The sequence below is a fragment of the Rhincodon typus genome, chromosome 2 (genome assembly GCF_021869965.1).
Source record: "Rhincodon typus isolate 14 chromosome 2, sRhiTyp1.1, whole genome shotgun sequence".
In the NCBI taxonomy this organism is placed as follows: domain Eukaryota; kingdom Metazoa; phylum Chordata; class Chondrichthyes; order Orectolobiformes; family Rhincodontidae; genus Rhincodon; species Rhincodon typus.
The window spans coordinates 16,702,372-16,714,684 of NC_063333.1; the positions used below are offsets into that span (position 1 = coordinate 16,702,372).

Sequence of the window (12,313 nt, forward strand, 5' to 3'; positions counted from 1 at the left end):
GGGCCCAATGGCCTATTCTTGCCCCTATTTTCTACAGGTTATCATAGGATATTAGGTTTAGATTGTATTGTCATGTGTACCCAAGTACAGAAGTACAGGGGAACAGTGAAAAGTGTACAATGTCGCCACGCACATCTTAGGTACAAAGGTATCTAGGTAAAAAAACTGAGGCACAAAGTAGTAAAAGACAGAAGCAAAGTATAAAAAGTTACGCATTACAGACTATTAGCGTAGAAAAATAAAGAAATCATAGTTAACAAAAGTACTTCTTAATATAAACTAAGAAAATAAAGTTAGAAGCCGTTCTTGAGTGCTTAGCCATAATAGAGTCCCAATCTCCTCCACTCAGCTCGCTATCTGGGAGACCTCAGCTGCATGTTCTCAACGCCGCTGCCATAGATACCAGGGGTGGGGGTGGGGGGGGTGGTCCTCCTGCACAGCTCGCTCTTCCCTCTTTGGGCTTGACTCCGCACGACATAATCCATGCTCCAGACCCAGCGGATATGATCGATTCCTCAAATCCCAAATACCTCCCCTAAATGCTCCCTCACTTCAGATCCATGATAACATTCGAACTAAAGTCAAAACTCTAGAATGAGACTCAAGTTACGGGTCATGGCTGACCCAGCAGTAGGTTTTAAAACTATTAAATGGCACGAGTTGATATTCTGTACATCAAAAGCCAAAAAGAAACTGGAGCAGGGGAAACAAGAGTAGGCCATTCAGCCCCTCTTCCATCACATTGCCTGTACTGGCTTTCCATGGCCTTAAGCTGCGAGAGATTAAAATATAGCCACTAACAGCAGCACAGAGCTAATACAACTGGGAACAATATGCATTGATATGCAAATAGAGAACATTGTAAGGATGATACGTTCCTATTATTTTACTCTCAATCGTAAACATCGAGGGAAATACCAGAGGCAGAGTGTTACGTAGGACTGTTTTAATCCACGCACAAAAATATCATCTTTCCATCTCAAATTACATTTCACAGAATCAGAGATTGCACATAATACAGTTTACTAAACAGATTAGTGAGCAGCAATGAACCATCAATAGAAGCTGTATTAAAACTAATTTTTTTTTATTAATACAATGCACAAAACAAGCTGGGAGACTGAACGAGACTGCATAATGTTTTCCCAAAACTATCTTGATGACATGCATGCAAGGAAGGGAAAGGAAACGAAACGAAATGTGTGCGCTTACCTGGGTGTACATATTGCTGACCTGACTTTCACACAGGAGGTGCGTGCATCTGTTGGTCAGGGTGGGATCTACAATTCCACCGTGGGCTTGGATAATCTGGACAATGACATAAAAACACACTTAGAAAATCATTTATACACCATATGAATCTTTACTACAACTATAATCAGAAGACTTTCCTAAAGTTAAACCATGTCATCAGGTCACATTGTTTGCAAGCTTTGGATTAAACTGCATTACCCCCCAAATATTTACTCATTTTAAGAAATTTACCAGTTTAATTTTTGCCATATATTTAATGCACCACAGCACAGCTGAGATGGAATGTAGAACTCCTAATGACTAAAATCAGCTAGTTCAGTGCAGATCAAGAACTGAATGGATTTACTTCTGGTTCCATATCTTTCAGTGATGCACACAGAACACGAGATGAGACAGGGAGGCAATTTGACTAAACTGTGTAGATTCGCTTTTTAAAACAGACATTATCTGTCTAGTGGTCTCAGACATTTGCCTGGACTCTCTCTCCCTACCTGGAAGAGCACTGCACAGGACAGTCATGGTTAACTTGGTCGTACTTCTGTTTGAAACAGAAGAATGTGGATTCAAGTCCCAGTTCAGGGTCCCGAAGGTATAATCCAGGTTCACACTCCCGGTGTGGTACTGAAGCATTAAGGGAAGCAACTTTCCAGAAAAGGCATGATGTCTATACCGTTGGCTGCTTTGACAAGTGGATCTAAAATATCTCACTGCTCTTTTTAAGGCAGAGACAGTAGTTACCTCTGTCTGGGCCAATGTTTATCTCTCAACCAAAAATCACAGAGGCAGGCTATTCAACCCATCCAGTGTTCTGTTACACCAATGAGATCATGGCTGACCTGAAAAATCTCAACTCCACCAAAATCCTTGATTCTTGTTACGGATTAAAAAAACTTCTCTCAGCCTTGACTTTATTTAAACAACCCAGCCACGACAGCCTCTGCAGTAATGAATTCTGTATATTCATTGCTCTCAAAATATTCCTCCTCATTTCTGCCTCAAATATGCAACTCCTTACCCTGGGATAATGCAATCTACACTCCCCGGCAACCTGTCAGTACCTACCAGGTCAATGTCCCTAAAAAGCTTCTACTTCAATAAGGTCGCCTCTCGTTGTTCTCAACTGCAATGAGTACAAGGCCAAACTACTCGACTTATTTTCAAAGTCCTTCCAGACCCAGGCTTTTGCAAAAACTATAAAAGCATTCATGAGACTATATCGGAAACACTGTCAACAGTTTTGGGTCCCTTATCTAAGGAAAGATATACTAGCATCCAAGGAAGTCATAGAATCGTACAGCATAGAAACAGACCCTTCAGTCCAACCAGTCCACACTATGTTCCATGTTACCAAATTAAATTAGTCCCATTTGCCTCCGCTTGGTCCATATCCCTGTAAATCTCTCTCATTCATGTACTTATCCAAACATCTTTTAAATGTTGTAAATGTACTTGCATCCACCATTTCATCAGACAGTTCATTCCACACATGAACCAGCCTCAGTGTGAAAAAGTTGCCTCTCAGGTCTCTCTCAAATCTTTCTCCTCTCACCTTAAAAATATGCCTTCTAGTTTTGAACTCCCCCAGCAAGGGGAAAGGCATTTGCTATTTACCTTACCTACATCCCTCATGATTTTATAAACCTCCATAAAGGTCACCCCTCAACCTCCTACGCTCCAGTGAAAACAGTCCCTACCTCTCCTTGGAACTCAAACCCTCCAATCCTGGCAACATCCTGGTAAATCTTTTCTGAACCCTCTCCAATTTAACAATATCCTTCCCATAGCAGGGCAAGCAGAACTATACACAGTACTCCAAAAGTAGCCTCAACAGAACGCCCCAACTCCTAGACTCAAAGGTCTGAGCAATGAAGGCAACCGTGTTAAACACCTTCTTAACCACCCTATCTGCCTGTGGCACAAAACTGAAAGAACTATGTACTTGAACCTGTAGGTGTCCTTGTTCAACAACACTCCCCGGGGCTCTACCATCAACCGTGCAAGTCCTGCCCTTGTCCGTCTTCTAAAAATCACCTGGGATTTTTCCAGAATCTAAAGGTTCTGACAAGATTACATTCACTACCTCTGTCGCTACTTTGTTTAAAACCTTAGGATGCAGCCCTCCAGACTAAGGGACGTTTCAGCCTTTCATTCCATTAATTTCCCTAGTTCTTGTTTTCTAGTGATAGTTTATATTTATTTTGTCCCCCTTCCTCCTGGATGCATGGTAATTTGGGAATGCTATCGTATTCTCTGCAGTGAAGACTATTGCTTAGTTCTTCTGCCATTTCCTGGCTCCCCGTTATTACTTCCTCAGACACTTTAAGGAGCCTATGCTCACAGTTGTCCCCCCACCCCCTGCTCTCCTTTTTTTTCCTATTTAAAGAAGGTCTTACTGCCTGTTGTTATGATACTTGCGAGATTGCACTCATGGCTTAACTTCACCACCTTTTTTCTGTCATCTTCTGTTGGTTTTACCACTAGTCCTTGCCAAACTGCTATTCAGAATAGGTACCCCACAACAATATGGTGTGGATCCAAATAGGCCATTTCGGATCCAGTAATGTGTCATGAGGCAGGCTTAATAGATGATCTTAGAAGAAAAAGATCTACTAAGGAACAGTCATCATAATATGATAGAATTTAGCATTTGTTTGAGAAGTGGGTTGGAAACACCTGTTACTAAAATTAAATAAGTTGTTGCCAAACTGCATGCTTTTTCTTTCAATGTGATACTATTTTGACTTTCCAGGTTGCCATTGTTGATTTATCCTCTTCCTAGTATCCTTCTTCCTCACTGGGATATTTGTTTGCTGTGAGCTGTGAAGTTTTTTTTTCCTAAATGTCTGTCATTGTTCCTCCATCGTCTCTTCTGTAAAACGTTTTCTGGTCCAGGCCACTCCAGAGAGCCCTGCCCTCATTCCCATGTCATTATGCCTATTTAAGTTTAGTAAAAAGTAAATTGTCTGGTCATTACAACATTCCTAATTGTGGGATCTTACAAATACAATGACTAGTCTCAAACTAAACTCCATTGGTTCGAAAGACATCCCAGGGTCAAACCTAAATTCCTTTTTAGAACATAAGAACATAAGAACTAGGAGCAGGAGTAGACCATCTGGCCCCTCGAGCCTGCCCCGCCATTTAATAAGATCATGGCTGATCTTTGAGACTCAGCTCCACTTACCCGCCCACTCACCATAACCCTTAATTCCTTTACTGTTCAAAAACTTATCTAGCCTTGCCTTAAACACATTCAGTGAGGTAGCTTCAACCGCTTCACTGGGCAGGGAATTCCACAGATTCACAACCCTTTGGGTGAAGAAGTTCCTCCTGACCTCAGTCCTACATCTGCTTCCCTTTATTTTGAGGCGATGCCCTTTTCACAAAGTTTAATCAATATTTCCTTGTCCTAGGAATCCTCAAGCAACATTGCAGAATAGAATTGGAATTAGATTTTATTGTCACGTGTATTAAAGTACAGAACTACAGGAGTACAGTGAAAAGTGTACAAAGTTGTCATTGCTGTGCCATTCTTAGGTACAAAATCTTAGACACAAAACAAAAAATACTAAAGAAATACAATTTAAAAAGTTCAGCATCACATTCCTCCTACAGCCATGGGCCTGCAGTCACTCCACGTTGGGCATTCCCCATGAGGACAGACTCACCTCCACAATGGGCCTACACACCCCACAAAGGCACGCTCTCCACTATGCTGGGCTAAGTCTCTCATGGCTGACCACCATCCGGACTCGCTATCAGCTTCGCTTACTGCACTGCTTCAATATCCTAGTTTAAATTTATTCTCGCAGACACTGCCTTTCAAGGATCAAGTGCTTAGCTTTTCCAGTCCTTCCTCTTAGTCAATTGCAGACGATTTTACTCTGATCCAATGATAAATTACACAGAATGTAACGAACATAAACGAGCCATTCTTCAGCCCAACAAGCCTGTGCCAGTGATTATACTCCATATTAGCCCCCTCCCACACCTCTGCAGCCAACACTGTCAACTATATACATCAGAATGACCAAAAGGCCACACAGTGATCACTGCCAATGCAGACTCCCTGCCTTTCCTCTTGACTTGACAATTCTTCTTCTTCAGATCATTGACCATTTCCCTTTTCAGACCCACAGTTGAATCTGTCTCCACCACATGAACAAAAGATCTAGGAGCAGAAGCAGCACATTTGACACCTTGAGCTCACTTCACCATGTAATAAGATCAAAGCTTATCTGACTGTGGTCTCAGCTACACTTTCCCATCTGACTCCCATATGCCTGGACTCCCGTATTAATCAAAACTCTAATTCACTCAGACTCCATTAGGTTCTGGGGAAGAGAATTCCAAACTCTAACGATCCTCAGAGAAATAATTTATTCCCCCATTTTTAAGATGGCGACTCCTTATTCTTGAATTATATCTCCTCGTTTTAGTCTTACAACAGGAAATGTCTTCCAAATATTGAGCCTATCCAGACTCCTTCAGAATCCTATACATTACCTGGAACAAGTAGCTGATTGATACAAAAACAGAAGTTGCTGGAAAAGCTCAGCAGGTCTTGCAGCATCTGTGAAGAGAAATCAGAGTTAACGTTCGGGTCCAGTGACCCTTCCTCAGGACTGATGGTAGGGAGGAAAATGTCAGTTTACATGCAGTAGATAGGATGGGGGGAGGGGATAATGAGTAAACAATAGTTGGGCATAGAGCACAAAGAGACGGAGAAGAACAGTTGGACAGATAAAGGAGTGGATAATGATCTGGCTAAGAGGGTGAATAGCTGTTAACAGAGACTGTTAGTGGTTAACAATGGGTAGTGTGTAATCATAAACTATGTGATAACAAGGCCTGGTGGGTGGGGTAGGGGGCTAGGACATGGGAGGGTTTAGGCCATAAAATTATTGAACTTGGTATTGAGCCCAGAGGGCTGCAGGTTCCCCAAGCGGAAAATGAGGTATTGTTCCTCCAGCTTGCGTTGGGCTTTGCTGGAACACTGCAGCAAGCCAGAGTCAGAGATGTTGGCCAGGGAGCAGGATGGTGTGTTAAAGTGGCAGGCAGCTGGAAGCTCAGGGTCTTTTTTGCGAGCAGAATGTAAATGTTCTGAAGCGATCACCTAGTCTATAGTTTGTTTCCCCAATGTAGAGGAGACCACATTGTCAGCAGCGAATGCAGTAGACTAGATTGTGAGAAGTGCAGATAAAGCGCTGTTTCGCCTGGAAAGTATGTTTGGGCCCTTGGATACTGAGGAGGGAGGAGGTAAGTAGAAAGGTGTTAAGCTTTCAGCGGTTGCAGGGGAAGGTGCTGTTGGGGGGGTGGGTGTTGGGGGTGACGGAAGTGTGGACCACGGTGTCCCAGAGAGAATGGTCCCTGCAGAAGACGGACAAGGGAAGGGGAGGGGAGTCTGGTGATGGCATCTTGCTGGAGATGGTGGAAATGGAGTCTGATGATCTTCTGGATGTGGATGCTGGTGGGATTGCAGGTAAGGACGAGGGAGCCCTATTGCAGTTGCAGGAGGGAACAGAGTGGGTGAGGGTGGAAGTGCGGGAGATGGGCCGGACACGGTTGAGGGTCCTGTCAACAACGGAGCTGGGGAATCCTCGGTGGAGGAAGAAGGTGGACATTTCGGAGGTTCCCTTGTCGAAGTTGGCCTTATTGGAACATATATGATGATTAGTCAGTGGACTAGTGACCAGTCATCAATGACAAAGGCCTTCTGTCTGCCAACAATGATGTGTTTGAGTGGCACAGTGGCAAGTACTACTGCCTCACAGAACCAGGGACCCGGGTTCGATTCCACCCTCAGACGACTGTCTGTGTGGAGTTTGCACATTCTCCCCGTGTCTGCATGGGTTTCCTCCCTCTGTGTGCTCCAGTTTCCATCCACAGTCCAAAGATGTGCAGGTTAGGTGGATTGGCCATGGGAAATGCAGGGTTACAGGCACAGGGTAGGGGAGTGGGTCTGGGTGGGATGCTCTACGAAGGGTTGGTGTAGATTTGATAGGCTAATGGCCTGCTTCCATACTGTAGGGATTCTATGATTACAACAAAATGACCTCACATTCTTCTCAGCCCCAGTAAATCAATGTTTAACCTGTTGCACACTTCTTGGTAAGAGGAGTCCTTCATCCTAGGAATGAGTGGAGTCAGCACTTACTGAAGGTTTCTCAAACTCCTTTCTCCTCATGTCCTTAGCTGGCTTCCCTCAAAAAGGCATCTATACCATTCTGGTGAGTGACTCAGTGCAATAACAAGCTTGCCATTCCAACCCAGGTCTGTGTAAACATGTCTCCTTTGAATGCCCCATTAAATCCAATAGTGGCCTACTTGCATTAGGATCCCTTACCCCTCTTGTTCTGGATCTCTTCAACACCCCTCAAAATAAGTGGAAGCATCAACAAAATTAAAACATCGCACCGGTTATCCTCAGCAGAGCTGCAAATCCACAATCCAATTTTGTCACCTAGCAATGCATGAGTTATTACCTTTTTCCAAGTTGCCAACAGTTGTTTATCTGACATTTGCTCAGGGTAGTCAGCAATTGCAAAAACGCAACCCAATAAAAAGGACTCTTCTGGGACTGAAAAGAAAAAAAAGAGGAAGGAAACTGAGCAATTAATAATTGCAATTATACAATTCACGACTACGCAGATGTGCTGACATGTTCAGATGCATTACTGAATATAAATAGAGTGCCTAAAAATATTTCAGAATTGTAGTTTGTTCCCACACGATTAATCCTATGTGGTCCCTTAATCTGATTTTACAGCAATCTGTGTCAGAAAGGAATCCAACCCCCTCCTGCAGCTGCACACTTTATACATACACAAATTAACATCTATATTGCACCTTTATCGTTATCAAACATCCTAAAGCACTTTCACAAGAGCATCATAAACCAACATCTGACACAGAGGAATAAAGAAATATTAGGGCAGACGGCCAGAAGCTAGGCAAAGACGTTGGTTTTAAGGAGCATCTTAAAAAGGAACAGAGACAGGGATTTCAAGAGAGAACTCCAGAGTTTCGGGTTTTAGCAGCTGGAAATGTAGCCATCAATGGTGGAGAAATTCAAATTGCCGGAGTTATATAAACAGCTTTCTTGTAAAGTTGTGAAGATAAGAGGCATTACAGAAATAAGGACGAGGCAGACAAGATATGAAAAGCGACAAGAATTTTAAAAGAGTGGAAATGTGGGAACCAGCGTAGATCAGTGGGAAAGTTAGCTACCATCAGTTCTGAGGAAGAGTCACCGGACCCAAAACATTAACTTTGATTTCTCTTCACAGGCGCTGCCTGACCTGCTGAGCTTTTCCAGCAATTCCTGTTTTTGTTAGGTCACAGCGGTAATAGGTATAAAGAATGTGCCGGAAGACAAAGAGTGGAAAGCCTGTGTGGTCCCTAATATGATCCCGAATAGGGGAGGCGACTGCCTTCTTTATTCATTTTATTCTTTGTTCATTCACGGGATGAAGACGTCGCTGGCCAGGCAGCATTTATTACCCATCCCTCATTGCCCAGAGGGTGGTTAAGAGTCAACCACATTGCTGTGGGTCTGGAGTCTCATGTAAGCCAGACCAGGTAAGGATAGCAGTTTCCTTCCCCGAAAGACATTAGTGAACCAGATGGGTTTTAGCCGAGTGGTATTATTGCTGGACAGTTAATCCAGTGATCCAGATAACGTTCTGGAGACCTGGGTTCGAACCCTGCCACGGCAGATGATGGAATTTGAATTCAATAAATATCTGGAATTAACAATCTATGATGACCATGAATCCATTGTCGATTGTTAGAAAAACCCATCTGGTTCAATTTTCATTTCTGAAGAAGGGTCCAGACCCGAAATGTCAGCTGCTTGGCCTGCTGCGTTCATCCAGCTCTACACCTTGTTATCTCAGATTCTCCAGCATCGGCAGTTCCCACTATCTCTGGTTCACTAATGTCATTTAGGGAAGGAAACTGCCATCCTTACCTGGTCTGGCCTACATGAGACTCCAGACCCACAGCAATGTGGTTGACTCTTAACTGCCTCTGGACAATTAGGGATGGGCAATAAATGCTGCCTGGCCAGCGACGCCCTCATCCCGTGAACAAATAAATTAAAAAAAAAGCCAGTCAGGAGTAGTCACGTTTACAAATGACAGAAGCACGGGCGAAGGTTTCAAGCAGATAGACCGAGGCAGAGTCAGTATTGTGCAAGTCAACAGGAATGTGACTTCAGACACTTCTGGGTAGGTGTGGATGCGCGATCGGAAACTCTGAAGGGTCAAAGACACTAGCAAGGTCGTGATTAACTCAGTTAGCGGTGAGGAAGGCGGAGTTAGCGATCAGGGTCTGTCCAGAGGGCCGAAGACAATGGCTTTGGTCTTCTCCTTATTTTGCAGCGTTATTGGATGGGGCTTCAGAATAAACACTGACAATGCACGCAAGACTCAAATAACCATTTAATCAGAGACAGTAGGAACTGCAGATGCTGGAGAATCCGAGATAACAAGGTGTAGAGCTGGGTGAACACAGCAGGCCAAGCAGCATCAGAGGAGCAGGAAAGCTGATATTTCGGGCCTAGACCCTTCTTCAGAAAAATGAACCATTTAATAAGATCTTTCTGACACAAGCCTGTGTGTGACCAGCAATGAATGAATGTAAACTCACTGGAAAAACACAGTGGTCTCTACATCAAAAATGCTGGAGTGGGAACCACAAAACACCTAAACCTTCCACAAAACCCTTCTATATGTGTACCAATAATAGATCAGGAAACTTTCTTCGTTAGATTTTCAGACACTCCAACCAGCCATTTATAGACCATATTCTCCCATTACCTCCCAGCTGCGAATAAATGTTTAAATCGTCACCGCCTCAGGGGGTGACTGAACCCAAAAGCACCATTTTTATAGTGACTTTTTGCTTATAAATTCCTGCCTGCAAGCAAGTGGTTGCAATAATGGGTCATCCTGTTCACCGCTTAATGCAAAAATAAGACATTTTCACACAAGTGCTAACATCACATTCCTTCTGAAAAAAAAAAACAACAGATTTTCAAATTATAGAAATAAAAACCAAAGAACTGTGGATGCTGTAAATCAGAGACAAAAATAGAAAATGGAATCAGAGCCGAGGAAGGGTCACTCGACCCAAAACATTAACTCTGATCTGTCTCCACAGAGGCTGCCCAACCTGCTAAGCTTTTCCAGCAATTTCTACTTTTCTTTTCAAATTGCAGAACAGGTTTTTTAAAAAGTAGTACTGCTGTTAAGAGTTCCTGCTGCATAAATTACTGCAGTCGTTTATAATTCTTGTATTTGTCTTGACAAGTTTCAGTAACATTCTCTATTCATCAAGCTCCATACTGCTACGTGGCTATGTGCAAAACAAAAACAGCTTCAATTGTTGTGTCTTTGCAATTTTTTTTTTAAGAATTTGAATACATACTGCATAAGAACAAACTATTCAACTCAAGTGGTCTATATTTATGCTACACATAAACCACCTCACAATTCTTATTGCCTCATTTACAAAAGCAGTTTCAGTCAGTCACCACGTTGTATCATCTGTTACTGCAATGGCAAACATCAAACCTGCCAGCACTAAACAAAGACAAACATTTCAGACTTTCCCAATTCACACTTTGTTTTAAATGCCAAGGACACACACAGTCAGATTACAGTGCAGCAGGGAAAGAATGGGTGCACTTAAGTGGTGCTATTTAATTTGCATTTGTATTTGCCCCTTGACAAGCGTTTATTTCCACTTGACCTGCTCATTGAAGACCTTTAGCAGGCAGTATTTTTGTCCTGCTCTTACATCCTCTCAGGTTAATACAGGCCCTTTAAAATTAATCGAGGACCTGTCCAGGGTGAGCTCTTGCAACTGTTGATGAATAAGATTGCTCAATTAAGCAGGGAGCCAGAAGGTGATGGTCAATATGTTTAGACATGTTGTGACTAGGCAGCTACAGTAGGGGAATATTAACATTATACAGTCATTTTGTTCACAAACATTCTGGGCTTCATGGGAATAAAACTCAAACTGCCCACAGAAATAAACTTAAAACTAAAACTAAACCCCGTTAATCATCCATACATCCTGGAAAGCTAGCATCCAAATTCAGCAAATGGACTGTTGACCTTTATTTCAAATGGAATGGAATATTAAAGTAGAGGTTTTACAATAATTATACATTTTTAGCAACATTTGGCACTAACTAATCAGACCACAGCTGGAACAGAATTCATTGTGTGGAAACAGGCTGTTCAGCCCATCAAGTCCACACTGACCCTCCGAAGAAGATCCCACCCTCCTACCCTATCCCTGTAACACAGAAACTCCCATGGCTAATCCACCCAACTTACACATTACTGAACACTACGGGCAATTTAGCATGGCCAATCCACCTAGCCTGCACATCTTTGGACTGTGGGAGGAAACCAGAGCACCCAGAGGAAACCCATGCAGACACGGAGAGATTGTGCAAACTCCACACAGACAGCTGCACAACACTAGAACTGAACCCAGGTCCTTGGTGCTGAGAAGCAGCAATGCTAACCACTGAGCCACTGTGCTGCCAGTATTCACAAATACTGTGAACAGTTTTGGGCTCTTTATGTAAGAAAAGATAGACTGGCATTGGAGACAGAGAAGGTCCATTCGGCCGTTATCAGTTAGGGAGGGACTGTTACGAGGCAGGTTTGAGTGGGGTCGACCTGGAAATCTTTGCTCACTCTGCTCTGCTTTTCCCTGTATTTTTTTTCCCTCTCCTCTTTGTGGTTTTCTCTTTCTCCAGCCCCCGCCACTCCCCTGGAGAGTGGAGTTGCACAGCGGGCACAGGCAAGTCCCGCGGCAGATGGAAGACAGTACAGGCAGAGCGGCCTTGCGCTCTGGGGCCTGCAGGCACACCCCATGAGCCCCCGAACACGGCGAGCCGCGAGTCCTGGAGCAGCACATGGGAACCAGCCCCCAGAGCAGCGAGTCCCGGAACAGCACATGGGAACCAGCCCCCAGAGCAGCGCGCGGCCCCCAGAGCAGCGCGCGGGCAGCGAGTCCTGCAACAGCACATGGG

At 43.7% G+C, this 12,313-nt stretch overlaps 1 protein-coding gene across 1 annotated transcript in view; it reads right to left on the bottom strand.

The window, feature by feature from the left end:
• The window catches only part of paxip1 (PAX interacting (with transcription-activation domain) protein 1), a 97,729-nt gene that overhangs the window by 40,107 nt on the left and 45,309 nt on the right, over window positions 1-12,313 (bottom strand). Inside the window, exons 8-9 of the mRNA XM_020516200.2 lie at window positions 7,740-7,834; window positions 1,213-1,308 (exon numbers count right to left, since the gene is read on the bottom strand). Coding sequence (XP_020371789.2) covers window positions 1,213-1,308; window positions 7,740-7,834 — 191 coding nt within the window. The remainder of the gene's footprint in view (window positions 1-1,212; window positions 1,309-7,739; window positions 7,835-12,313) is intronic.